The 25,116-nt window shown below is 36.9% G+C and overlaps 1 protein-coding gene across 1 annotated transcript in view; it reads left to right on the top strand.

Annotated features, from left to right (window-relative positions):
* Positions 1–25,116, top strand: part of adamts3 (ADAM metallopeptidase with thrombospondin type 1 motif, 3) — a 148,423-nt gene that overhangs the window by 109,272 nt on the left and 14,035 nt on the right. The window contains exons 16-19 of the mRNA XM_065947669.1: positions 6,245–6,325; positions 11,065–11,228; positions 14,201–14,357; positions 15,198–15,330. Of these exons, the coding sequence (XP_065803741.1) occupies positions 6,245–6,325; positions 11,065–11,228; positions 14,201–14,357; positions 15,198–15,330 (535 nt within the window). The remainder of the gene's footprint in view (positions 1–6,244; positions 6,326–11,064; positions 11,229–14,200; positions 14,358–15,197; positions 15,331–25,116) is intronic.

The raw sequence follows: 25,116 nt of genomic DNA, 5'->3' as shown, positions 1-25,116 counted from the left end.
TTCATAAGAACTGAAGGTTTTTTTCCAATCCTTTTCTAGAAATTCATGATACACTACAAGTGGATGTTTAATTAATACGTCTTCTACTAATTCTGCAATCTTTTTATTTTTTTGAGAAGGATTTAAACCATTGCTTCTTTTCCTGTTTATGAAGGCCTGTGTAAGAAGTAATAGGCGAAGGCAACTCTCTGAGGCAATGCAGCTTGTTGACTAGTTCACTTTCTTCAACATTTACATCTCCATGACTTATAACTCATTGATGTACACTTTAAGAAAAGTACTGGTGTTATCCTATAACCAGAGCTGGGCACACATCTGTTAATCTTTCAATTATCAGTGTTCATTTTTATTCATTTTTAACTTAGACGTTAATAAATGATAATCAACACTTTAAACTTGTTTAATTATATCCAAACCCCGCTCTTACATGCTGAGATGGATCACAGTGAGTTTCTGTGAGATAGACAGATTTGTAATTTAGATTTTTCTAAGTCATCATGGCCTCTTAGGAAATCATTGACAATACTGGGTAACTGCAGTCTTAATAATTAACTTCAGTTAACGGTTAACAAAGTAAAATGTTTCATTAACTGGGCCCAGCTCTGCCTATAACACTTTATTTTCAAAACCAACACAACAACATAAACAACCGTCAGAACTTTCTGTCTCTTCTTTCACTCTTAGTCCAACATAAATTTAGGAGAACATCTCACAACTTCTGTGGTAGAAAATAATATATGTCTTTGGCACAGAGCATTAAGATGTATCAGTCTTTAGATACATTTACATTAAAGGTTTGCTCAATTATGAGAGAGATGAGGAGTCTAACAGAAGAACGATATAGTATTACAAAAATAGGGTGTTTAAGACCATGTTTAAGATGGTCTAAGGTGCAGTCATTTTCTGCGTCCTAAAAATAGGAATGCGCTAGCTTTGCGCCTGACCACACCTTATTTTATAAGAAATACATCCCTGGGCACTAATAGGGGTACACGTTCATTAGCTTTTTAAACAACAGGAGTGCTTGGCGTAAATCGGAAAATGGAAAGACATCTGCACTGCGAACCAAATTACTTTGTGCCGGGCTTATGATAGGGCTTCAGTTGAGCACATCATGTACAACTAAGAAAAAAAGAGTCTACACAGTCATCCACTATTGGCTCATTCCTAAACCCTTTTGCACACTTCTTACCCAGCTCATATGGTCTCATGGAGTCTGTCTAGATTGTTTCCTTTGAGAAAATGGTCTTAGGTGTCTTAATCCCAATAATCACATAAATAACCCAATGAGATATCTCAGACTCTTCATATTGTGGAAATTAAAATTTCATATACATCCCATGTGCCTCCTTTGATGTAACTAGTTTTTTTCCATTCCTTCCTTTAATTTCAAGGGAACATTATTTCCTCTGCATTTGCATGTGGAGAGGATTGTTTTTGCCTACAATACTCTGATGAGCATGAAATCCTTTGGCAAAGAATAAAAAAGTATGTCGATAGGGCTCAAAAACTCATGTTGATTAGCCAACCAGATTCACCCAATTACCACCAGTAAACATTATAGTAGTCATTTTGGTTTATTTTTACTGAATCTTTTGATTTTAGATTTTTTGCTTTTTACAGCCTTTTGGTTTTGTTCTTTAAATCCAAAAGCCAATAAAACTGAAGACATCTAGCTTCTTAAAATAGAAATAAAATAACTGCAGTACATGGTAATCAAGGCCAAATTGGACACAAATAAAATGTATCTTCTTTTATGGAATCACATTTATTTCAGGAATTGCAGCATATTAAATAAATGTTGAGTGTCTTGTTGTGCCATACGTTTAATGATATATCTCATCAACGAGTCAATTGGTTATTTTACTAGCAGAGCAGAAGCAGCTGGATTGGAATCTATATTTTTCTGAGAAATATCAACAACATTGGCACTGCAATCAAACATCTCAGGAAGTGCAATATTTACCCCCTGAGAGCATTCTTCCTGAGTACTCAAAATGAGCTTACTGGGGCAAAAATAGAAGAATTGAAGATGATTACACCTACAGTATATCACTACCCCTCTATGCAAGATGCAGAGTGTGGATGCAGCAAACTATGTACCGTCAAGTTTGGGGTAGTCACAACTGTGGATCCAAAAGCAGTCTTCTAGATCAAATTGATTTATGAAGAAAAAGCAAAACAAAAGGTTTTAATGGGGTCTATGTGAAGCATGAAAGAAAAATCCATAAAGCAGAACAACAGTCCAGAAATATCTAGTAATAACAAACGGGGTGATGTCTGAAGAATCCAAAGAAATGTGAAAAGGTCCAGAACAAGAACAATGCAGGAACTGAAGAAAAAATCAACTGGTATGAAACCTTGAGCAGATCTAGACTCATATTGAATAGCCATCTGCTGCCACTGCATTGTGCTTGTATAGAGTGATAGAGGGAGATGCAGAAAAAAAAGAGACTGATAGAGAAACAAATTGAGCAACAGCAGATAATACAGATGTATGGCTGTAGTGTCATAAACAATTGTTAAAGAAAGTGTTATATTGACAATGCTGCAGTAATCATAGACTTATCCTGAACTATTAACATTGACAACTGTAATTATAATAATATGGTGAAGACTAATAATGTCAATCATGGCAGAGATGCTTGGCAGAGTCAAGCGTAAAAGTATCATTCATAATTGTCAGATAATAATTAGAGTACGAGCAGGTAGGTCCATGGCAGCAGGCCATCCACATCAACAATCCACAGAAATTTATCAGACAGGGGAGCCCAAATACTTCCGGTCAAATATATTGTTAGTTATAGTACCTTAATGCATTGATACTCAACCCGAGGCTCTCGAGCCGCATGTGGTTAATTTGGGACTAGTTGTGGCTCTTTTAGGTCCTACTTGGATAAAAAAAAAATTGCAAGTCATGTCACTGTGTTTCCCACACATATTTTAGGAAAGAAAGAGGTTTTTTGATTGTGGCTCTTGCAGAAATATCTTTTGGTCAATTTTGCAAGTCTAACAAGGCTGAATACCACTGGCTTAATGGGTCATGCATTTTTAAAGTTACATGCTGTAATATGACATGAATGCATAAAAAAAGGGATGATTGGATGCAAAGTTAGTATCAACCCTGGGTACAGGATGCTTTGTCGATGTGTATATGTTTTCTAGGAAAAAACAAAAAAAGCAACAACCCGTTTTGTTGAATAAATGTGACTGACAATTAGTGATGAAAAACCACAAGTAAGAGAAAGAGTCTGCCCTTTTGTACTGATTTGCATGAGACCATAGAGGTGTTTCTGAAAGTGTGTCAACCTCCTGTAGACCTCCATGTTTTTTTCAAAGTTGATGAAGTGCAGAATTTGCATTTACAGCTAATAAATGAGTCTATTTGGAGGATGCAGAGTGACAGTGAGGTGTGCTGAGATCCTGTCAGCTGTCACAGACATCAACCCCCAACAGCAGGGTTCATTTGGATTTCAACCTTTATTAATTAGCTGAGAAATAATTGAGTCCCTCTCTTTGATTTATTCATTAATAAAGTAAGGAGTTTTCATATTTAAAAGTTTGTTTAAGAATGTGGACTATATTTTTTCTATCAACGTTTTCAATTCCCAACTGCTTCCCCCAGGTAATCTCTGTACTGCAGTCACACAAGGGCACACACACACACACACACACACACACACACACACTTAGGCACATGCACATTATGCACACACATTCCTGATGACAGCCTCTTCTGTCATGAATAATTTGTCTTTAAACTTCTTCAAACACGGTGATGTCAAAAAGTCATTGAAGGTCTTCAGAGGAAGAATTAAATGGAACCATTTGAGGATGTTCTTTGTTGAAACTATCATTATTTATTTTTTTCATTTTCTTAACATCTAACTCTCATGTAACCACCCGCATTTCTTAACAGGGAAACAGTTAAGCAAGAGAGCCCAAAAAGAAACCCCTATGTTGGAAAACACAATATGCAAGTATCCAGTGTTACCATCACATCCTCTCTCATATAGCATTGTCTGTCCAGCTTGTAGTGCAGATGGATGCCTAACGCTGTAGAGATGTAGAACATGAGATATAGGCTGCTGTGTCTTCAGTGTCTTGTTACTAATTGTCTATTTAGGCCTGAATCACCGGTCGCCATTTTTGCAGGTTCATTATCAAGTCGAGTGTGTAAAGCTCTAAGTGAGAAGAAGATCATTATGATGATATGTTTGGTAATTCAATCTTAATGTATCTTGAGCTTCAACAGCCCGAGCAAACCAAGTTTAAATATCTGTTCATTGAAAATTTGCAAGCATTGATTGCAATCTTGAACATTAACAGCTGTTTATGACTGATTGAACCTTGATTGGCATGATGATGCTCGGTTCAACCCAAGCTTCAACACCTAATACATCTTCTTTTTAGACAGCAAGCCCTTATGAAAGGATTTCTATAGGTCTACAACAAATCACCAATTCAATGTCATGCTCAGGGTGGGAAGCTCAGGTTCTGTTATAAAAAGTCATACAGCTGCGTTCCAAAGAAGAAGAGGGAATCTGACATTGAAATAACGATAAGGCAAACTAGAGTCTCATCTGGCCGTATTTTGAAGAGGTGACAAGATATTATCTTCGCATAATTCTAATATTTAGCTGCACCCTGGCTCATTTAGGTGTTCTTGTGAGGTGTAAGCTATCTTACAGTAACAGATATATTGTATGTGTATTATTGTGGAATCTGTAGGTTAATGTTAAAAATCTTTGGTGTCTGAAGTGTCGGACCAGTATTTTCTGCTAGAATTGTGCAGGCTTTTTGGCCATCATCTGACTGCAATCAAGCTTTAATTAATCTTGCCATCACTCCCAGAGGCTATCTCTTTGTTGAATGTTATCTGATGGGTTTACAGATTGGACCGAATTTGAATGCTAACGCTAGCTTTTGTCACAGGAGAGAAAATTCATTTTCAATCGCGTTGTTTTACTCTCAAATTTGAAAAGACTGAATCTGTATGTTGACTTTTCTCTATGTGATCCATCACGATATGATCAAGTCCGAATAATTCATCAGATTTCATTTACACAACTCAGCAGTGCTCGGTAATATAAGCATTTGAGCTACACTGCTATCTGTTGTAGCGTGTTGTGAACCCTGTGTCAGCGTGCCAGTTTTCATCACCTCTGTGACACCGCTGCGTCACTATCAGGAGGCCCCCAGTGAAGGCCTGCCTGTCAAACGTTAAGACAAGTAATTACACGGCTGCTGTTCAGCTGATTGGCAAGAGCCACCATGCCAAAAAAAAAAAAAAAGTGAAGTCTGCCACCTCATCCTCTGGTTGTTGCTATGCTAATTAAATGTGCTTCATCTGTAGGTGACGTTGTTGCAGAGAAACTGTGATACGGGAAAAATTGGACTTTGAGACTAACTAACTGATTCCTTCTTCCATTTATTTCTAAGGGAAAACCAGAGGAGCCTTCTCTTTGCCCAAAGGAGCAAGAAATGTGTTTTTAAATGAAACGGAAGACTCTAAAAATGTACTTGGTGAGTTATGTTAGGTTTGTAAGTGGTGGACATCATGGACAGAGGACTTTGCTGCCCTATAGTCTGTAAAAACCTGCTCTTTATGCCCTATTGAAACCTTAGTGAAAGCTCTTTTCATTCACATTCTGTCTGTAACAAAACATGAGGACACATGAAAGAGACCTTCACTTCCTCGGATGATCGTAAATAGTTCTAAAGCAGAACTATAATATATCTAAATCCAAGAGTCCTTTGAACGGGGAGCTTATTTAGAGCAGACGCCCCGTGTTCAGAGGCTTTAGTCCTCAACTTGTCACAGGTTCAACCCCTGATTCTGATGCAATTTTGTGCACGTCATCTTGCATCCTCTACCCACATTTCCTATATCCGGCTGTCCTGTCAAATAAGGGCAAACGCCTTGGAAAAGTGTCCTTTGATTATGCAACAGATGGATGTGAATGAACTGCGCGTTTCCATGAACGCTTTCCCTGCAGGCTCTAACAGCAAGAAGGATATTCAACGTAGTTTTCTGTTTTTTTCCTAAAGTGTCTTCAATCATCTTTGTACTGTAGAGCAAAGGAAACTAAAACTTCTGTAACATGTGTGATGTCCACCACTGCAAACAAGTAGACTGATTCTTTATCCACCCTTACTCATCTGTCTCCTTTTTCCTATCTTTCCTAACCCCTCCTCTTCTGCTTCTGCTGCTGCTGCTGCTCCTGCAACAAACACGGCAAAGGTTACCTTAAGATGTTTCACATTCCTCCCGGAGCAAGACATGTGATCATCCAAGAACACGAGGCCTCCCCTCAAATTCTTGGTAAGTGTGACTTCCAAAATTAAACATATGAATGAAATGGGAGGATGACTAAAAAACAGTTCATTACCATCCCCCTCATGTTTCCCCAGAAGACTAATCAGGAACATACAGTATAGTGTAATATCATGGATTATGTATTTTACATAATTTATTCCATATCACCTCCTAGGATGAGGTAATGAGTCTTCATATTGTTCATTAGTTATTCATTAATCTACTGAAGAGATGTTTCTATAGATAAGTGGATTCCCTTTAATTGAGACTTTATGAGCTCTGCATTTCCCTGACTATGTAGTGGGATAAAATAGTCATCAGACATATATTTAGAAAGTGTTTGCATTATTCATAAGCACCATATTAGAAATATGGAATAATATGAAATATATTTTTATTGCATTTGAAAAAATTCTGAAGTAGACAGTGAAGCAGAAAGTCACATGACATGATTATCCCAAAACGATGATCAATGTCTTCAGTAGAGAGAAGCATCAGCTGTCTGTAAATATCATATATAAGATTAGCAGACACTACTTACCAAACTTCAAAGTTAAACAACTTAAAGCAAAGTACAGGCATAAAAGTAAAACAGCAACAGAACTGATGGATCTCTATCAAGACTTTTTCAGACATGATTGATTTATTATACAGGTGAATCAGGGCAGCATCAATCTCCTCAGCAAGAGGCAGCGAGATTTTCAAGGAGCTCTCGAAGTTTATTATCAAGGGCTTTACTTTTTTTTCAACAATTTTTATCCACGGATAAAGAGGACAGACATAAAGAAGAGATACGTAACCTAAATAGAAATGGTTTGAAGTAACAGAATGGTTAAAGATAAAAAGTCTAAGACGCAGTATAACCTTACCACAGAGCATTAACGATGCTTCAGAGATTGATACTTCTAAAGGTATTGAATGGTCTCTGACAAAAACCTTCCATTAACATCCACCTTTGTGTCTTCTTTAACAATAAACCTACTTAAACAAGAGATCTAATCTATAGAAGTGAGATTAAAAAACGATTCACAGTATTTGCCTCATGTTGCAGTGAATGAACCTATAAACAAGTTTAAAATCTTCCAAATCTTTTGGGGGCTGGTTTAGCTCAGCCTGTGTACAGAGGCTATTATCCACTTGACACTGGTAGCAGGTCAGACTCCCAATCCTCAAGCTGTTTTATGGGTGTCATCCCCGACTCCCTCTCCTCCCACATTTACTGTCACTATTCTAAAGCTAAAATGAAACAGCATAATTATAAGCAAAGGGGAACATGTCAGTTTGTCTTTCCCTTGATTATTACTGTAATAAAATCAAATTAATTTATTTATAGAACCAGTCATCTCATATCTTTAGTTTGCCTCAGGGGAGCTTAACTGTTTCTGCAAAATTAGGGAAACTGAAAGCATCTCTTAGCCTGAGTCTGTAAAAATAGAAACAATAACTTTTTTATTTAGCATGAGAGTGATATATGGAGGGAGTCTGCCCTGAGCCACAGAGATTGTCTTTTTATTTCCTGCTCTGGGATTATTATATAATATGATATAAAAACATGTCTCATCTTCCATATATAGAACAGTGTATAATTTAAATCTACATTTCAGTCTGATAATAGGGTCGACAGTTTATCACAGCGCTGACCCCTGCTGATTAGGGTGAAAGTTCTTGCTACAGGCTCTGTACGAGTGGCCATTACCCCTAACCTGTCTCTGTCTGCTTTCTTGATGAATGATGACAGAGATGGAAGGTTTTCTAACTAATGAGACTCAATCATAGACATTTAAGGAGGTTATTCTAAGAGGGACAAGCATGAGACTGGAAAGACGCTGATTTTAAATGTTTGCATTATTAGGGAAGAAGATTACAAATACAAATCCTTTTAATGCAAATGTATAACTTAAACTAGAAAGAAAATGTGTGGAAAAGAATGTACAGACAAGCAATTTAGAGTTAATAATCATCACATCTATGGTCTAATTCTCATTATTACACTTGAAAGGCAGCTGTTCGCTGTTCGATCCTTCAATACGCTTTGTTGTCATGCCAAAATAGTTTTGCTGGATTTGCAGTTTCATGCAAAAACATTGAGGTAAAATAAATACTTTTACCCCTTAATACAATTTCTAGAATTCATTTTTTATTTTTTTTTACTTATAAAGCATGAACTTTTAAAGCCCCAACATCTTTATACAGGTGAGGTTTTTGCATCTTAACTTGAGTTCTTAGAGTGAACTCCAATAATCATCTAACTATAGTCATCTCAGTAGAGCTCCATGTGCTGCAGATACAGCAGGCTTCTTTCTTTTACCGTGATAGAATACTGATCTGGGAGGTTGTCAATATAAAAAAGCTTTAAGGAGCAGACGAGATACTTTATTGATTTTCTTAAAAACAAAAAGCAACATTACTTTCAGATGTTTCTCTAACATCTGTTGCTTTGAGCCCCTCGGTCTCCAAATGAACTTAAAGCTGGGGAAGAAAAAATATTTTTGAAACCAGTAAGAGTAATCCAGATTCTGAAAGAATCCAACCCTTAAAAGAAACACACATCTTCTCTGCTGAACACTTGAATGTTAACTGCCTAACTTCTGGAAGTTATGAAAGTACCATTTACTCATGTAGTGTGCAATAAACAGTGACTGTGGTCAAACTAAATAAGAACATAGAATAGACTAAATAAAAAAAAATAAAAAAAAAATTTAAATGATATTCGAAACAAAAAAGGCAACATGTCTATAATTTCCATGAGGGATGTGAGGCTAAGGAAATGTATGCATGTGTTAATAAACTCATGACAACAACAATGTCTTCACAGTTGATGTAGAGGGATCCACATGGATTCATGCAGACAGCAAACCAAAGATCATATCGGTGATAGAGCAGGATGTTTAGGTTGTTTAGTTTTTTTATTACTTAGCCTGCAGCTCTAAAACTCTCTATTACAGAAACTGTTTAAGAAAAAAAAATACAGAATACAGGAATCTTTCTTTCCGAGAGAGCATCTGGTTCTTGATGACGCAGGTACCTTCTTATGCTTGAAATATTTCTGTCAGTTTGCATCATGAGACATATTCCTCTGCTGTAGTTCTAGTAACAGCATCCATCCTTTATGTCACTGTCATTATCTTTAAGATGACATGTGCTGATGGATGACTGAAGATGTTTCCAACTTTCTTACATTTCAAGAATTCACTCTGTAATTTCTGTCAACGTGTCAAAAGTGTCACATATGAACTATAGAACATAGAGCTATGAGCCTGTCCATAATCCAAAAAAAAATTCCACTTTATAAACTGTACATATAGTACTTGAATTTTAAATGGTAAGTTAGATAACAAGTGTTGTAGGAAAACAGCTCTTTGCTGCATTTGTTAAACTTGCCTGCTAAAATTCTTCTTTTGGTGCTGAGGGCTAAAACTTGAACCTTGACCTTTTTCACCTTTGATACAAGTCACTGGGCAGCAATGGAAGTCAAGTCAAGTCACATTTATTTATAAAAGCACATTTAAAAACAGCAGCAGCTGACCAAAGTGCTGTACAATGCATCAAAGAAACAGTTTACAGGGGATTACAACATATACAAAAAACATGAAATAAAATATGAGAGGAGAGATAAATAGAAGAGATAATGAAAGCAATAACTGGAATATGAAAGAACCGTCTATTCAGGACCAGAGGACTCAAATGCTAAAACATTAAAATATGTCTTTAGAAGGGACTTAAAAGAGCCAGTAGAGGATGCAGACCTGATGGGAAGAGGGAGGCTGTTCCACAGTTTTGGAAGACGGAATAAGAAGTGTGAATTCAGAAACTATTACTTATACTTACTATTTAGTGTCAATGAGGTAGTCAAAATGAAGTCAAATGAGGTATTTTGAAGGGAGCAAAAGACCCATCAAAGTACTGGTCAGGGTCGAAAGATAAGTCAAAGAAGAACAGGAGTTACAGGAGACAGTGGATCATTTACTGTGTGAAGCACTTCAACTAAATAAACCTGAAATACATATTTTGTTCAATATGAGATACCAAATGAAGAGAGCTCAATTAAATCTAGATATTCAATTTATTCAATATATAATCCGGAACTACTACATTTTTTTTTGTATTGGTAAAAACAAGCAAACAAGAATGAAATACAAGAACTCAACAACTTTGACAAAATATACAATTCCCCAAAATAAGAAGAATCTTACCCAAAGGAAATGTGTGGCATGGTTTTGAATTTGTATGCTGTGAAATATAAACACTTTTGAATGATAAGAATATTAAACATGCTCTATTTCTATGAGCACATCCCTGACAGCTTATAAACTTCAATAAGTCAAGCTTGTGTCAAGTTGCTCCTGGATTACCTTACAGGACATAAAACTGAAATTTCTTTCCATCACTCAGAAATAATGACCCAGGCGTTTATATTAGAGGAAAGCACCAGACGACAGGATGTGTAGCAGTGACGTGTCTTTTGGCAGCTAATTTGCATCCTTAGTTCCCATTTTAAAACTAAATGTAGCCTCTCTCTTTCACATGCATAATGTAAGTCGTTTTGCAGCTATGTGAATTAGACATCGTAATTAATTTCCAAGCACCATCATCCCAAACAAGTGCCGGGGGTTACAGAATTTCCATGAATCATCCTTTTGAGAGCACAATTTGAGCTTTTTCCCTCGGGTAATTCAAACTGTATAATTGATTGAGTAAAGCCATTTTGACTTTGTCAGCTGCTCATAAAATATGACTGATTACAGCAATCAAGAACCAGGCAACAGGGCATTACATCCTCAACGGAAAAGGAGAGGACGTCAAGTCCAGAAGCTTCATCGACTTGGGCGTGGAGTGGCACTACATCATTGAGGAAGACGTGGAGACGCTGCATACTGACGGACCATTGCATGACCCAGTGGTGGTTCTGGTAATGATGTGTCCCTTTTTATCAACGTTTAGATTTAAATGGAGCCAATTGGCTATTTGCTTAATAATGAGCACTGTGTAAAAGAAGTAGGTCAGTCATTTAGCTCAATCTCCCCAGTCTCATTTTAGCATCACTATCTGTTAGATTTGAATGAACAAAACTCATGAATTGACTAGTGATAGAGCAATCAACGTTGACTCTACAATGAAGCCAGATTTGAGTGACTTTTGATGGATGAGCAGGCCCTGAACTTGTATTGGAGACGTCAGATTTTTAAATTACTGAGATGTAAAACTAACAAGGCACCACTTAGCATCATCTATATATGACAGAAATATGACTTCAAAGTATGGAAAAGTCCCAGTATACATAGTTTTCTTGAAATTTAGAGTATTAAAAAATATATATTTTAAAGAAATGCGTTTTTGGTAGGAAATCAAAGACATGGAACAAAAGTTTAAAGCAATAAGGTCAAAGCTCTTGGAGGGTATTAGTAGTCAAATAGCAGCCCCTCTGAACGTTGGGGGTCTTTTTCCTGCGGAGGCCTGAAATAGTTCTTGAAGGATCCATTAATCAATCCTGGTAGTCTTCTAAGCATGGGTGAACTTAGTCTGACATTGAAAGAAAGGACTTGATCTCAGTCATAAATAAAAAATGGTTGCTCCACACAAGTTACTTGAGCATCTAATGGATGGTCTTAAACAAAGCTTCACCAAGCTTGCATGCCTTTTACCTCACATTTATCAATTTACTGCCGGGTAACACAAAAGATTAATGATTCCAGTGCTAGGACTGGAAGGAGAACTTAAACAGGTATCTGAATGGAAATAATTCAATTGGAGGACATTCATTACGACCTAAAGAATGACAAAGACCTATATGGAGGACACTTCTGTAACACCAAGCCTTCTTAGGACACAAAGCTACGTGCCATCAGTATGATATAATATAAAAGTGCGGTTTCCCTCAATGGGTCTTACATGCTGACTATGAAAATGGACCCAATATGAGTCAATGGAATAAACCTTAGCTTTTCTTAATACGTTTTATTTATAGTTTGGTTTAGTTTAGTATAGTTTATATCCATCTTGATATACCGGTTGATCTTCTTTCCTTCCCTCACCTATGGTCATGAGCTGTGAGTGCCTGATAGAACAAGATCGCCGATACAAACGGCCAAAATTAGTTTTCTCCGAAGGGGGTCTGGACTTAGACTTTGAGATAGGGGGAGGAGCTCAGAGTAGAGCCGCTACTCCGTTGCATCGAAAGGAGCCAGTTGAGTATTTTCAACATGTATTTCTTCACCATCTGAGCAAACATTAAATATTTGAGGTTTAGTCATCCAATGGTAATCGGCTATAGACTAATATTTTGATCCTGTCACATATCCATTTTGAAATGAGGTGCCACATCCTTTGTGCCAACAGTTGTTGGATATTAAAGGTCCCATATTATGCTTTTTCTGGTTTTATATGCCCTTTAGTGTGTTTTCCAAGTGTCCTGTGCATGTTTAGGCACATCTATGTGCAAAAATTCAAAGTCCGTGGAAACGCGGCTTCTCCTACCTCCTCCTGTTAGCTGTAGCATTAGCTGCATGTAAAACTTGGTTCTAGCCCCCCTCGATAAAATTTTTTGTCAGTGCAGCGTCATTGTCAGTGTGAGATCACTGATCTAAGCCCATTGGCTCGTTGTGGCAAGCCCTGCAGCTCATGTTGAAATTTCCGAGAAGCGTGCTGAGCAACTGACCAATAACGACAGAGCGGATCGGCAGACCAATCAGAGCAGACTTGGCCCACGTGGGGTCTAACAGTGTGGGCTCAACAGAGTGCAGCTGACGGACTCAGAGCGTAGAGGGAGCAAGGAGGAGCAGTACATGAAAACAGACACTTTTTTCAGACTTTAGCTATTGTGAACGTACAAAAGTAGGAACATAGATTAAATATACTAACCCCAAAAAGGGCATAATATGGGCTCACATTTCAACCATTATAATCGACTTCAAAATCCAAAATTACAGAAATGAGTGTAATTGATGAAAGAAAACATTCAGCTATAATTTATTTTGAATGTATCGCTTCTCTCCAGAAAGGGCTTTGTCAATTGATTCTTTAACCAGACAAAGGCCAGCTATGATAAGTATTCTATTTCCTAAAAGGGCTTTTAAATCAATTAATAATCTCATGCTGATGAAAACTTAACTAGAGGATGAAATGGAGCTAATGCTCAAAAGACGTATACATTTTCAGCTTGCATGCTGTTAATCCAGCTTTAAAAAGCACCATCTGTCTTCTCCTAAAGGATAACAACTATTTTCTAAGTTCCGCCAGGTCCACACTAAATGAATTCTAAACACAACCCACATCAAACAGACGCTGAAAGCAATAACCCATTGGATCTTGTTTTGCAACAACTTCTAACATGGTGTAGAAGGAGAAGTTATAATTTTTTCTTTTATCAACTCTTTCAGTGAAAAGATAGGAAGAAACTTTGAAAATGTTTCTTAGTCAATCTTAACAACTCACGAAAATACTGAGTTTAAAGAGTAACTAAACCCTAAAACCACTTTTTTCAACTATAAACCTCTGTATTTGAGTAGTAAGTAGTGTTGTGGATCAATTCAAGTCCAAATCTCGACATTTGAGTACAAAGTATTGAAATTTGAAATATTGTGTTAGAAATGTGCATAGTGTCGGCTGTGTGGAGTGAATGCCTACGTCACCAAATCTATAAAATCCTTAATATATCTAAATCTAAAAAAAAATAGCAGACAAAATCAGGGAGTAACACATTTGTGTTGACCTGACCATAATGGGTTCTGTATTATCTTGTGCATGAACTCCTATTATCTGATAATTTCCTGAGCTGTGTTTATGAAAGATCGTTGTTGTTTCTCTTGAGACTGAAATTTGCAAATATATAGCATCAGATAATAATGATAATATGTTCTCTTGTATTTACCTCTTCATATGCAGATTGTACCCAAGGACAATGAAACACGGTCCACTTTAATGTACAAGTACATCATCCATGAAGATTCAGTGCCTGTGAACAACAACAATGTCATCCAGGAGGAGACGTATGAGTGGGCTCTCAAGAGCTGGTCTCCTTGTTCCAAGCCATGTGCTGGAGGTAATAATACATTTGAAAGTCTAATAAGAAGAGAGCACAGAGGAATACTGGGTTTCATCTTATACATGTACTATACTTTATAAAATTATAATATATATATATATATATATATATATATATATATATATATATATATATATATATATATATATATATTTCTGTTGTAATTAGGCAGCCTTCAAATATAGAAAGTGAAAGTCAAATTAATGCTGTCCAGTCTGAGGAAAAAATCAAAAGAATGAAACAAAAGTTTGAAAAATGATTTTATGTTGACAGACTATTTACTGGCCCTTGTGTGTTTTAGACAGTTAGTTTGGATAGGCTGAATTTATCATTCAAGCAGAGTGTTTCTCATTGATTTTGGCAGCTAATGTACAGAAACTGTTTCCCACTCAGTCGGAGACAGCAGATTAAAGTGAAGTTTGATGTTGTTAAAGCATAGTACAGCTGCCTCTTCCCCCATGCTAAAAATAAAACCCAGAAATTGACCATCTTTTCTTTTAAAAGGAACCCATCCTTTATGACCAAGGAAAAAAGGCCAGACAGCTAAAAAATAAATGGTACCTGTGTTTGTATGACAGCATGCCTGGTGTTTTTCATTAAGTTTTCTTTTCAACAATACAAGCTAAACTGAAGTCATGTGCGTCTGAAAATGTCATATTAGCATTTAAATCCGAAACCTTCAGGAAAAGGAACAGAATACAGAAAAAAAGAGAAACTGTGAGCAGGTGCCTGCTTTTTAAAATGATTAAAATGTAATCTCCATTTATTCCTACAGGTTTCAGGGTCTCTTTATACGGATTATACAGCAATTAAAATAAATGTTGACTTCTTTCTCAGGGTTCCAGTACACGAAGTACGGTTGTCGAAAGAAAGGAGACACAAAAATGATCCATCGAGGCTACTGCGATGCCAACAAGAAACCAAAACCCATCCGCAGAATGTGCAATCTCCAGGACTGCACACAGCCTCAGTGAGTACAGTCTCCTTCACCTCCCTCTCAGGAGGAGGCATTTAAAACTTTAAAATATCAACGTATGTGCGGTAACTGTCAAGGTTGCAATAGTGGAAATGATAAGGTTTCCTGTCCAAAACTTTGACTGCTTTTGGAAGACCAGGTTGTAAAACAGTATGGTATGTGAGAATTTGTATTTTTTATTTTTTTTGTATTCTTTATTATTGAGGGAAATTGAGGTTTTACACTCTGTTGTTGAGATACATGCTTCTCACACACATAGGTTCGAATCACACGCATGCATAAACAGGACCTGTGGCCATGAATAAGTGGAGAGATCTCAGAGTGGGGCTTCTGCACACTGCTACGCAAGGAGCGCACCAGAGTGGTTGGGGTTCAGTGCCTTGCTCAAGGGCATCTCGGGAGTACTCGGGAAGTGCCCTGGCACCTCTCCAGTTACCAGAACAACTTAGACTGAGCTACTGCCGCCCAAAGACACAATTTGTCCCTTGAAAATCCCAGAATTGATCCTATAAGACAAGCATCATGACTAATATTCTCTGTATAGAGTGTACACACAACCCCCCTGTCCATCCTCTCGGCACTGGACCCAGCAATTGAGTTTTCAAGATAACCCTGCACTTCTGGGGGGGACATGTGGATGTGATAAAATAAAAATATAGTACTCAGCAGAGGTCTTCCCTTTCACACCCCGTTCACACATTAGCTCTCGCAGCTTGAGGCTCTCTGGTGTTGAGCAGGTCAATTACACACTCAGCTCTAATTGGACAGGTATTCTTTCCCATTCACAAAACGACTGGAGCACAAGCAATGTTGTTCATTTCCAGAGAGTTGTTTTTCCACTCATTTTTTCAGGTCCCACAGTATTTTGGGCATCAAAGTAAGAGTGATCGATTATCTCAGAGTTAGCAGTGGCATGTGCCAAAGGAGATTTGCATAAAGGTCCATCTTATTGAACCTTTCTCATCTTTCAAAAACTCTCCTTGCTTTCTGAATACTCTTATCTTTTAAAATAGCATTTTCATTTGTACTAGAGGTTTTTTGTCAGCGATCCAAATAATACGTCTATTTTTACTCTAATTTAAAGGCACAGTATGTAAATTCCACCGGCAAGGGGCTCTTGACCAAACAATAACAAAAGATGTTGCCAGGCTGGCGGGTAATCATGTGAGTGATTCTCTCTGATACTCCCCTCCCACCTCCGATAACAACATTCATGACGAACGGGCGAAACAGACCTGAGGAAGAAAATATGTTTGCTGACAATCCAAGTATATTTTACATGATGTTTTTATCACAGCAGCACATACCTCTGGCAGGCGCCTTCGACACATCAAGGCGAACACAGAAAGACTCAAAGCTTCTTTCCTCAGGCTGTCCGGACTGTTAACACTCTCCTCAGTTAAAAACAAAACAGAACTGTGATTACATGATGCACACACACCACACATTCCAATCTGCACATTGCACTTTGACACCCTGGACACTTTACACACTGACACTTTACACTGTTTACATTATTCTATATATGCAAATATTTATTTTTTAAATTTTACATTATATGCTATTTTACTGTATATATGTGTATTAGTAATTTGAGTGTTTATTGCATGGCCTTGCGGAACAGTCTTCACATTTCACTGCACATCTGTATGGGCCTGTGACAGATGAAAGTCTTGAAATCTTGATAACAGCTTACAGTCCGGCAGCTTTCAGTTGCAGTTCCTGCTTCCTTATGCAGCTGCAACATCTGGTGTTTCCATGGCAACGATAACACGTCGTATTGGACCCAGGGCACACATAACTGTTGAAAAAATTAGAGGTAATGTGGACTAATAAATATATAGTTAATTTATGATTCTTGTGTAAAAAATCTACTCATTACACATTTAGGATTAAAAACTTGGTTTTATGTATTCTTCTTTGATTACACTTTCACAAATTAGCACAGATTAAAAACGACTTGAAACAACTGTCTGAAAGTAAACTAAGTGCATCGGCGTTTAACTTTTCCAAGAACAAATAAAGCTTCACATCTTCCCACTGATCACAGCACGTTTTTTACAATGTTTCGCCTTAAAGCTTCTGTACCATGTGTGCCTGTTCAGGTGTACTTTTCATCAATAATTCATTTCAGTGTCACTTGGTAGACGAGTAATGAGTTGTGTCGCAAGAGAGCCATCATTTCAGCCTGCTGTGAATTTGAACAAATCATTGAATAGTGTCGAAAGCTGGATGAGAGGAAATAAAAAGTTCCCCTCAGGGTGTAAACACACTATTTTAACGTTTGCAGGGGTGTGAGAGCAAGAGAGAGAGAGAGAGAGAGAGAGAGAGAGAGAGAGAGAGAGAGAAAATAGCAAGCTGTGTCAAAATACAGGGGCATGACAGAAAAAAGCCTGCAGGTGAAAGACATGGTGGTTTGAAAGAAAAAGATGCATAAGCTGTTCGTGGTGGAGGCTAGAAAACCACCAACATGACCGAGAAGTTTAACAGAAGCAGCCCTTGAAAAACTGCAGCCAAAAAGCATCCATCCAAATCTCACAGCTGTATGACGCTGTTCCTTTAAGCCAACAACAACACAACGATGATGGGACGCATTAAGCTAAAGACGTCACAGTGAGCTCAAGTTTACTCACCGCCTGTTCTGTTCAGCTTTGAACCACAGGGAGGGAGAGAGCGGTGAGTGAGGTGAGAGATAAAAGCTGCAGTGATCTGAGGATGGATAAAACACTCATTCTGCTGTTTAGGAAACAGTTTGTATTTATTTCTCAACTACTGATAGATGTTAAATCAATCAGATATCTCAGGGGTTTAAATTGATGACATACTGGAATAAAAGTTTTGTTTTAAAATAACTAGGCCTTCTGCATCTTAATACAAATAAACTTTATTTAGTTTAAAGCGGTTCTCGTGAGACTTTTCTGGCTGTTATCAATGCTAGCTCCATGGCTCTAGAGATGAGCTCACCACACCTTTGATCAATGCTAAAATACCACTGGAAGGATTCACTTGTAATTCAAAGTTATTCACGCTGCCCAGTGAAGGAACCCTGGAGAACTTTGGCAATGGCTGACTTTCTTTGAAGTGTCACTAGCCAGTCAAACTATTCACTTAGAAGTGGATTATCTCAACATCTACTGTGTGGATTTGCTCAAAACTTGGCAGTCGTGCATGGTTTTCAGATAATGACTGGATGACTTGTGTGTGTCGTCATCTTAGTTTTTGGATTCTTTATGGTTGTGGTTGAAATGTCTGACCAACGTTGGGATAGGTTGCCATGAAAATTGTTGTGGACATTCATAACCACCAGAAGGGAAACTGTAACAGATTGGGTGGTCCCCACACCTTTTTACTCTAACATGATACAAAATATTAGCTTGTAACACTCTAAATGTTGAAGTATTCAATAACAGGGTGTTATCGGTGTTATACACCTGCATCATCATGGATGGACATGATGTGAGTTCATCAGCATGTCACCAATTTTCCAATCTTAACATTTCACCCCTTCACATATTTGCTTCATAATTATACAATTTGTATCAAAAATAATTCCACAAATAACTTATCTTTGTTACTTCAGGCTCCCTGATTCACATTTAGATTGGGTCATAAAGTTTTGGTTTGGACGCCCAATTGCAACCAACTTCAGAGGTAATCCATTTTTCAGCAGAGATTTGACAATTATTCATTAGAGAGTTGAAAAGATTGTTATTTTGTTAGTTGTGCTTTTGCTATTATTTTTGGTTTCCATCTATTTTCGCATAGCAGTTGTCCATTGGCCAAGTAAAGACTTGTTTATGTAACAAGTCGTCTTGTTCTTTGTGCACTTGATGAACTTTTACCTTCTTTATTACTAAAATAAAATGTAATTTGGACTATATAGCCTGGTGGGGCTACCGACTCTCTGAGAACTTTCTCCTTTTCTTCTTCTTCTCATTTGACCGACTTTGACTGACTTTCTAATTTTGCTCCCTAACTTGGTCAGAGTGAGGGAGACAGATCTTTGAACAGAAAGGCGAATTCCCTCAAAAGCTGGCCTGGATTTTCTTTTTATTCTTTTCATTTCCAGGCTCCCTACCTTGCTTCATGACTTGAAGTGTCTCTCCTTACTTTAGTTTCCGAGAGGACTGGGATTTCGGGCAAACATAAGAAGGCAGAGGAGACAGAGGAGATAAGAAATGTCAGGAAGGAAATTTAGGATGGTGTGCCTGCAAAAGATAAGAGTCCAGCACTGATGTTTAAGAATAATATACAATTTTCAGTGCACAATTGTATGTTAACGCTTAATCAATCCCTAAATCTGCTACCTCTTGTTAAAATAATTCTGCATTGAGGTAGCATAAAGGATTTAGATCCTTAAACACTCCACAAATGTGTTTACTCTGTGAGTGAAATAATTTGATAACTCAGTAATGCTTTTAAAAACGATTGTGCAAACACATTAAACCTCTCGAACAACTCAGTACAATGGGTGAAAGATCACAAAATACTCGCAATTTCTTTTCAAGGTTTCTTCTTTTAGAAAAGCCAGCAGCACAGAAAAGTTCTACCAACAGATAAAGTTGTTCAGTCCTAGCAGTAGTTCTTTCACTTTGGTTAATGCCTGTGAATGCTTAATGTTGGTTTAAATGGTAAATGGACTTGAGCTTGTATAGTGTTAGGTGGGGGTTATTTCTGTAGTAGATGGACAATTATGAAAACGTGAAACAGACTGTGGATCATCTTAGATTTATTCAGCCATGGTCAGACAACACAGAAACACAACACACATGGCTGACAAAGTGCAGACCATCGCTGACCCATGCTGACCAAGATCTCACAATCATTGACAATCATGGGCAAAGTGGCCATCATGGGCAAAATGGCAAAATGGCCAAGTCTTCATCACACAGTGTTGCTTATATTCTGCTAGAAGGTACAGCCCACAAATTCCTTTCTATTTGGGTACATCACTATAAAACAATAAAGATGACATGACACTGGTTTGTATACGTATCAGATGTAGACTCTTTGTCTAGCAAACAGTTGTTGACAACATATGGTTGGCTCCTATCCAATCATAGATCTGCTACAATGTACATGTTTCACCATATAAGGTTACAGCTTCACAGACCCAAAAGAAGAATTACTGTGAGATGGTTGACACAATTTAAAGATATGTCCACAAAATTATCAAGATGAATGAATCCATGAAAATACGTACTAACATATAGTCTTCTGACTACTCAAAGCACTTTTACACCACAGGTCAACCCATTCACACCTATTCACACACTGATGGCATAGGGATCTATGTAAAATAAACGATATAAAAAAAATGTCCAGTGTCATCTTACCCAGGCTTTTCCTCCATGGTTTAGCCCATTATTTGTTGATAGTAATGAAACTGCACTCACCAAGTTAATGAATCAGCAAATGCAGACATCTGATAGTGTGGGAACCAAAGACAAATAGACAGGTTATAAACGGACCCTCAGGTTAATTCATTTTTTTACAGAATGGAGAGCAAAGGAGAAGAGTAGTAAAATGAGTGGCTGTGCCGGAAACATAATTTTAACGTACTGAAACAGTATAAACTGCATACTGCAGTGCATACTAACCTGATGGTAAGTGTTCCATTAGCAACACAATCATCAGTCACGTATTTTAAGTCCAAGCTACATTGAATAAGCTAGCACCAGTCTAGTGTGACCATCAGGCAGTATATAGAATGTATCAACAGTATACATATGTTCATGACTAATACAGCTGCGTAAATATTTGAATATTATTTGACCATATACATATATATATATATATATATATATATGTATGTATATAATATATTTTCGCTTGTTAAAAATCAATTTAAATGCCTGAAGCCTTTCACACTTTCACCAATTGACATTTTCATTATAAAGGTCTTTTAACTCAAACAACACAATGTGGTATATGCTCCCCCATCTAAACTCAATCACTGTTGTGTATTTTTGAGATATTTAATGGAGGATATTTATTTACATTTGATCCCTCAAATACAATCCCATAAATTCACAATTTCACAAAAATACAGAAATTAAAATTATTGCCTAATGGCAACAACAGCTTAGAAGGCCACTTACAGTATATTTTTAAAATAAAGCAGAGAGAAAAACATTTTAGTTCTAATTTAAAGTCCTAAACAAATCCAAATATGTGTGTTTATGTGTCATAAACAGTGTTTTAAAAAAATATGTTATTGTAGAATTGTAGAATTAACCCTATTAATAAATAGATCTTGTGACTTTATACAAAGTCTTACAGGTCATTCTCAACTTTCCCAAATTCACACCATGAAAGAATTTCAAATAAAATTCACAACATTTTATAATCTCTGTTAAACATTAAAACTTCAAAACTTCACATCACAAAATCAAAGTACATTTTGTTGTTTACGATTCAGTATGATCGTAGACTAATCACATGGTGTCAGTGCAAAGAAAAACTTTGGCAAAAAAAACTCAAAGTCTTTGTCCATTATTGTTCTTTGCTTTGAGGAACCTTTTGACTTTTTTAATTGATTTGTTGCCGTATGTGGAGGAGGCATCATGAGAAGTTTGGCCTCCATCTTTGCTTTTGTTGACTCTCAACTTTATCTGACAACAAAAAGTCAAACCTATTGGAATAGTGTGTCAGCATTCATAGTGCTCAGGCTTTGTGTTCAGCAAACAATTCAATGCAGCATTCAAATTCTCTGCAAGAACTATCTATCAAAAATCAATGAACGGTCTGTTCAAAGCTTTTCACATCTGCTTCTGAATTCCAAATGTGAATATTTGTTGGCCTTTAAAGAAGCCTGAAATGCATCACTTTCTATTGTGCCTGCCTCTTTTCCTATATTAGTACATCCATTGTTATTTGTCATCTCAGCAGGCTGGATGTGATGGATGGTGTACTGTATGGATGATGTGTGGTGTTTTTATCTCTAACTTGAGAGTTCATCTTTTGTCAAGAAACTGACAGAAAAACGTCCAATTATATACAACAAAGGGAAGGAAATAAAAAATAGGAGCACATAGAGTCCAAGAGCGCTTCTGTGCGAGCACAAGTAGTGCCCCTTCAATTAGCCTGACAGAATTATTTTCAGTTGAGTTCAATTTTCAGGACATGAAGTCATATATTTTTTTTAGAGTTTTTTCTCCTTTGGGTCAGTCAACAAGTAATAAAAAAAGAGGAACCAGATATAATTAGATAGTCTCAGCTCGCTGCTAGAATCAAGTCTGCCCCAGTTTGTTCTGTAACCAGAAAAGTTTTTAACATTGAAGTTTTGATCAGACGCTGTGTTGTTGTGTGACAGCTTTACAGATTCAGTCCTCAATCACTCAGCTTGCAGACATAATGGAGGGAAGCTCATTCTACGGGGAGATTACAGAGATTGTGAGAAGATTTTAAAGCGGAGGTTTCTGTCACATGTTAAACTGAAGCTGTTATCAGAAATCTAAAAGAAGTAGACTGATGTAAATAGATTTTTTTCTGGTCAGTTTTACATTGGCTATCAGATGCAGCCAGACACATTGTTCACTTAAGCTTCAATGAGAAATTGATTTATCTATCAAACGAAAGAGTCAAGCAAAATTCTAAGACTTAAGATAAATGTGAGGCCTTTTTTCTGTCTCCAGACCAGAATCAGCTTTATTGGTCAGGTATGCCTGTGCATCCAAAGAATGGACTCTGGTTTCACCTCGCTCTCAATGGACTGAAAGACAATAAACAAAGTTAACACAAGCATTTAAATATAAAACTGCTATGTACAGGCCTAGAGATGTTACACATCTTAATGAAAGCGCAGTGGTGAAGTGCAAAGGTGTTGAAATAAATGTAATAAATAGATTATATAATGGATCGTTATCTATATAAGAGATAGAACATTGGCAGTATGTAAACTGAGCATGGATTTTGGTAAATTATTAGTCACAGTGGATGATTTTGTTTATAGTCATAAAGTCTATTACAGATTTAAATAGGTAAAAGAAGTGACATACTGGGGCGCCGGTAGCGTAGTGGTTAGTGCATGCACCCCATGTTTGGAGGCTATAGTCCTCCGAGCTGGCGGCCCAGGTTTGAATCCAACCTGTGGCTCCTATCCCGCATGTCATTCCCCACCCTTCTCTCTGTCCTTGATTTACAACTCTATCCACTGTCCTATCTCTAAAGGCACTTAAAATCCAAACATACGTCTTTAAAAAAAAAAACCAGTAACACTTATTTTAAGAACAAATGAAAACTCTCATAATCATGTTGAAGTGTCCTTGGGCAAGACACATAACCCCAGGGTTCTCCTGCAGGCCTAGTTGAGCATTAGGAGAAAGAACATGCTGGGAGTGTTGTTTGTTTGGAGGTATTTGGTAAAAAAAAAGACTAAAATATCAGAACAAACAAAAACATCACCTGATGATCAGTGGATCAGAGTTATTATGATTGATTCTGAGGACATCCATTCATTTTTTTAATATTAAATTTAAACCCAAAAATATAGATTTTTTTATCATCACAAGCTTCCTGTTTTCTTACGTCTCCACTACAAATATTGATGTCTCCAAGGATTTAAAATGTCCCGTATTATAAATGCTATATAAAATATTTAGCAGAAAGATGATTTAAGTCATCACTCAGAGTATTAAGGTCTGTTTTTGGCTGCAGTTGTGCGTGAGAAACCCATACACAAATATGCGAGCAAAAGGGATCAAGTATGTCACAGTTCCTTTCTTTTCCATTAGTCAATTTGTTCTTCTATCCCTGGCAGTGTTAATAAAGTAAATTTATCTTGTCTCTGTCTGGTGATTACTAAGAGCTTAATGTTTAAATTTGGGGAAACAATCCCATTAAGATGAAAGTTGATGCTGTTTGGGAAATCCATGGAATTATTTAAAGTTCATAAACATGTTGTTCTTTCCAAACAACTAACTGAGTGATGTCTTTTTATCTTTCATTTTCTTTAACCACACATTCTTCTTCACTGCTGGAATATAATTAAGTACCTTTACTCAAGTGCTGTGGAATCCAGATGTTATTTATGACTTTATATTGTACCTAAAGATTGTACTTTTACTTCACTTCACTTCAAACAGCTGCAATTACAGTTTACCTTGATGATTGTGACACGACAAGTATCAAATATGAACCATAAAAAAACATAATTACATTTAACCTTAACTAGTGGTACACAGCCTTTTTAACCACTGGGCCACTTTTCACTTTCTAGCTTTGAAGTTCAACCAAAGCTGATTCCACATCCGAAGTTGTCTCATAGTGCCAGCATAATGTACTGTTGTGTTTGAAGTAGACATGTTTTGACAAATGGCAACTTAAAGAACACATAAAATTTCATTCAAGCCATTTTGATGACCTTTCTTAAAGCGTTCTTTTCATGTGTACTTCAGGCTGTTACTGGTCAATTTGACCTACATCCAGAAACAGGTCAGAAAGTGAACACTCCACTGAGAGTTCTTTCCTATAACGAAACCAACACATGAAACCAACTTGTGTCATTTTTTTACAGCTGCCTTTTGTTTAATATTTTTTATAAATTATTGTACTATTTATTTAACAATGTAAAACTCAGAGCTGGCCACACGTTCCTTAATCTGTTAAACATTATTTATCTGCGTTCATTTTTTAAATTAACTAAACAGACATTTGACTTACGGTAAATGTTGGTTTCTGGAATGTACTTCTGGATTGGGGCCATTGTAAAGATGGTGGTGATACATCGAAAACGTTTTATTATATGTATATTTTCAATACAGACTTTTGTGCAATTTT

This window comes from Labrus bergylta, chromosome 2, assembly GCF_963930695.1.
Source record: "Labrus bergylta chromosome 2, fLabBer1.1, whole genome shotgun sequence".
In the NCBI taxonomy this organism is placed as follows: Eukaryota; Metazoa; Chordata; class Actinopteri; order Labriformes; family Labridae; genus Labrus; species Labrus bergylta.
This window is presented reverse-complemented; position numbering and strand designations above follow the sequence as displayed.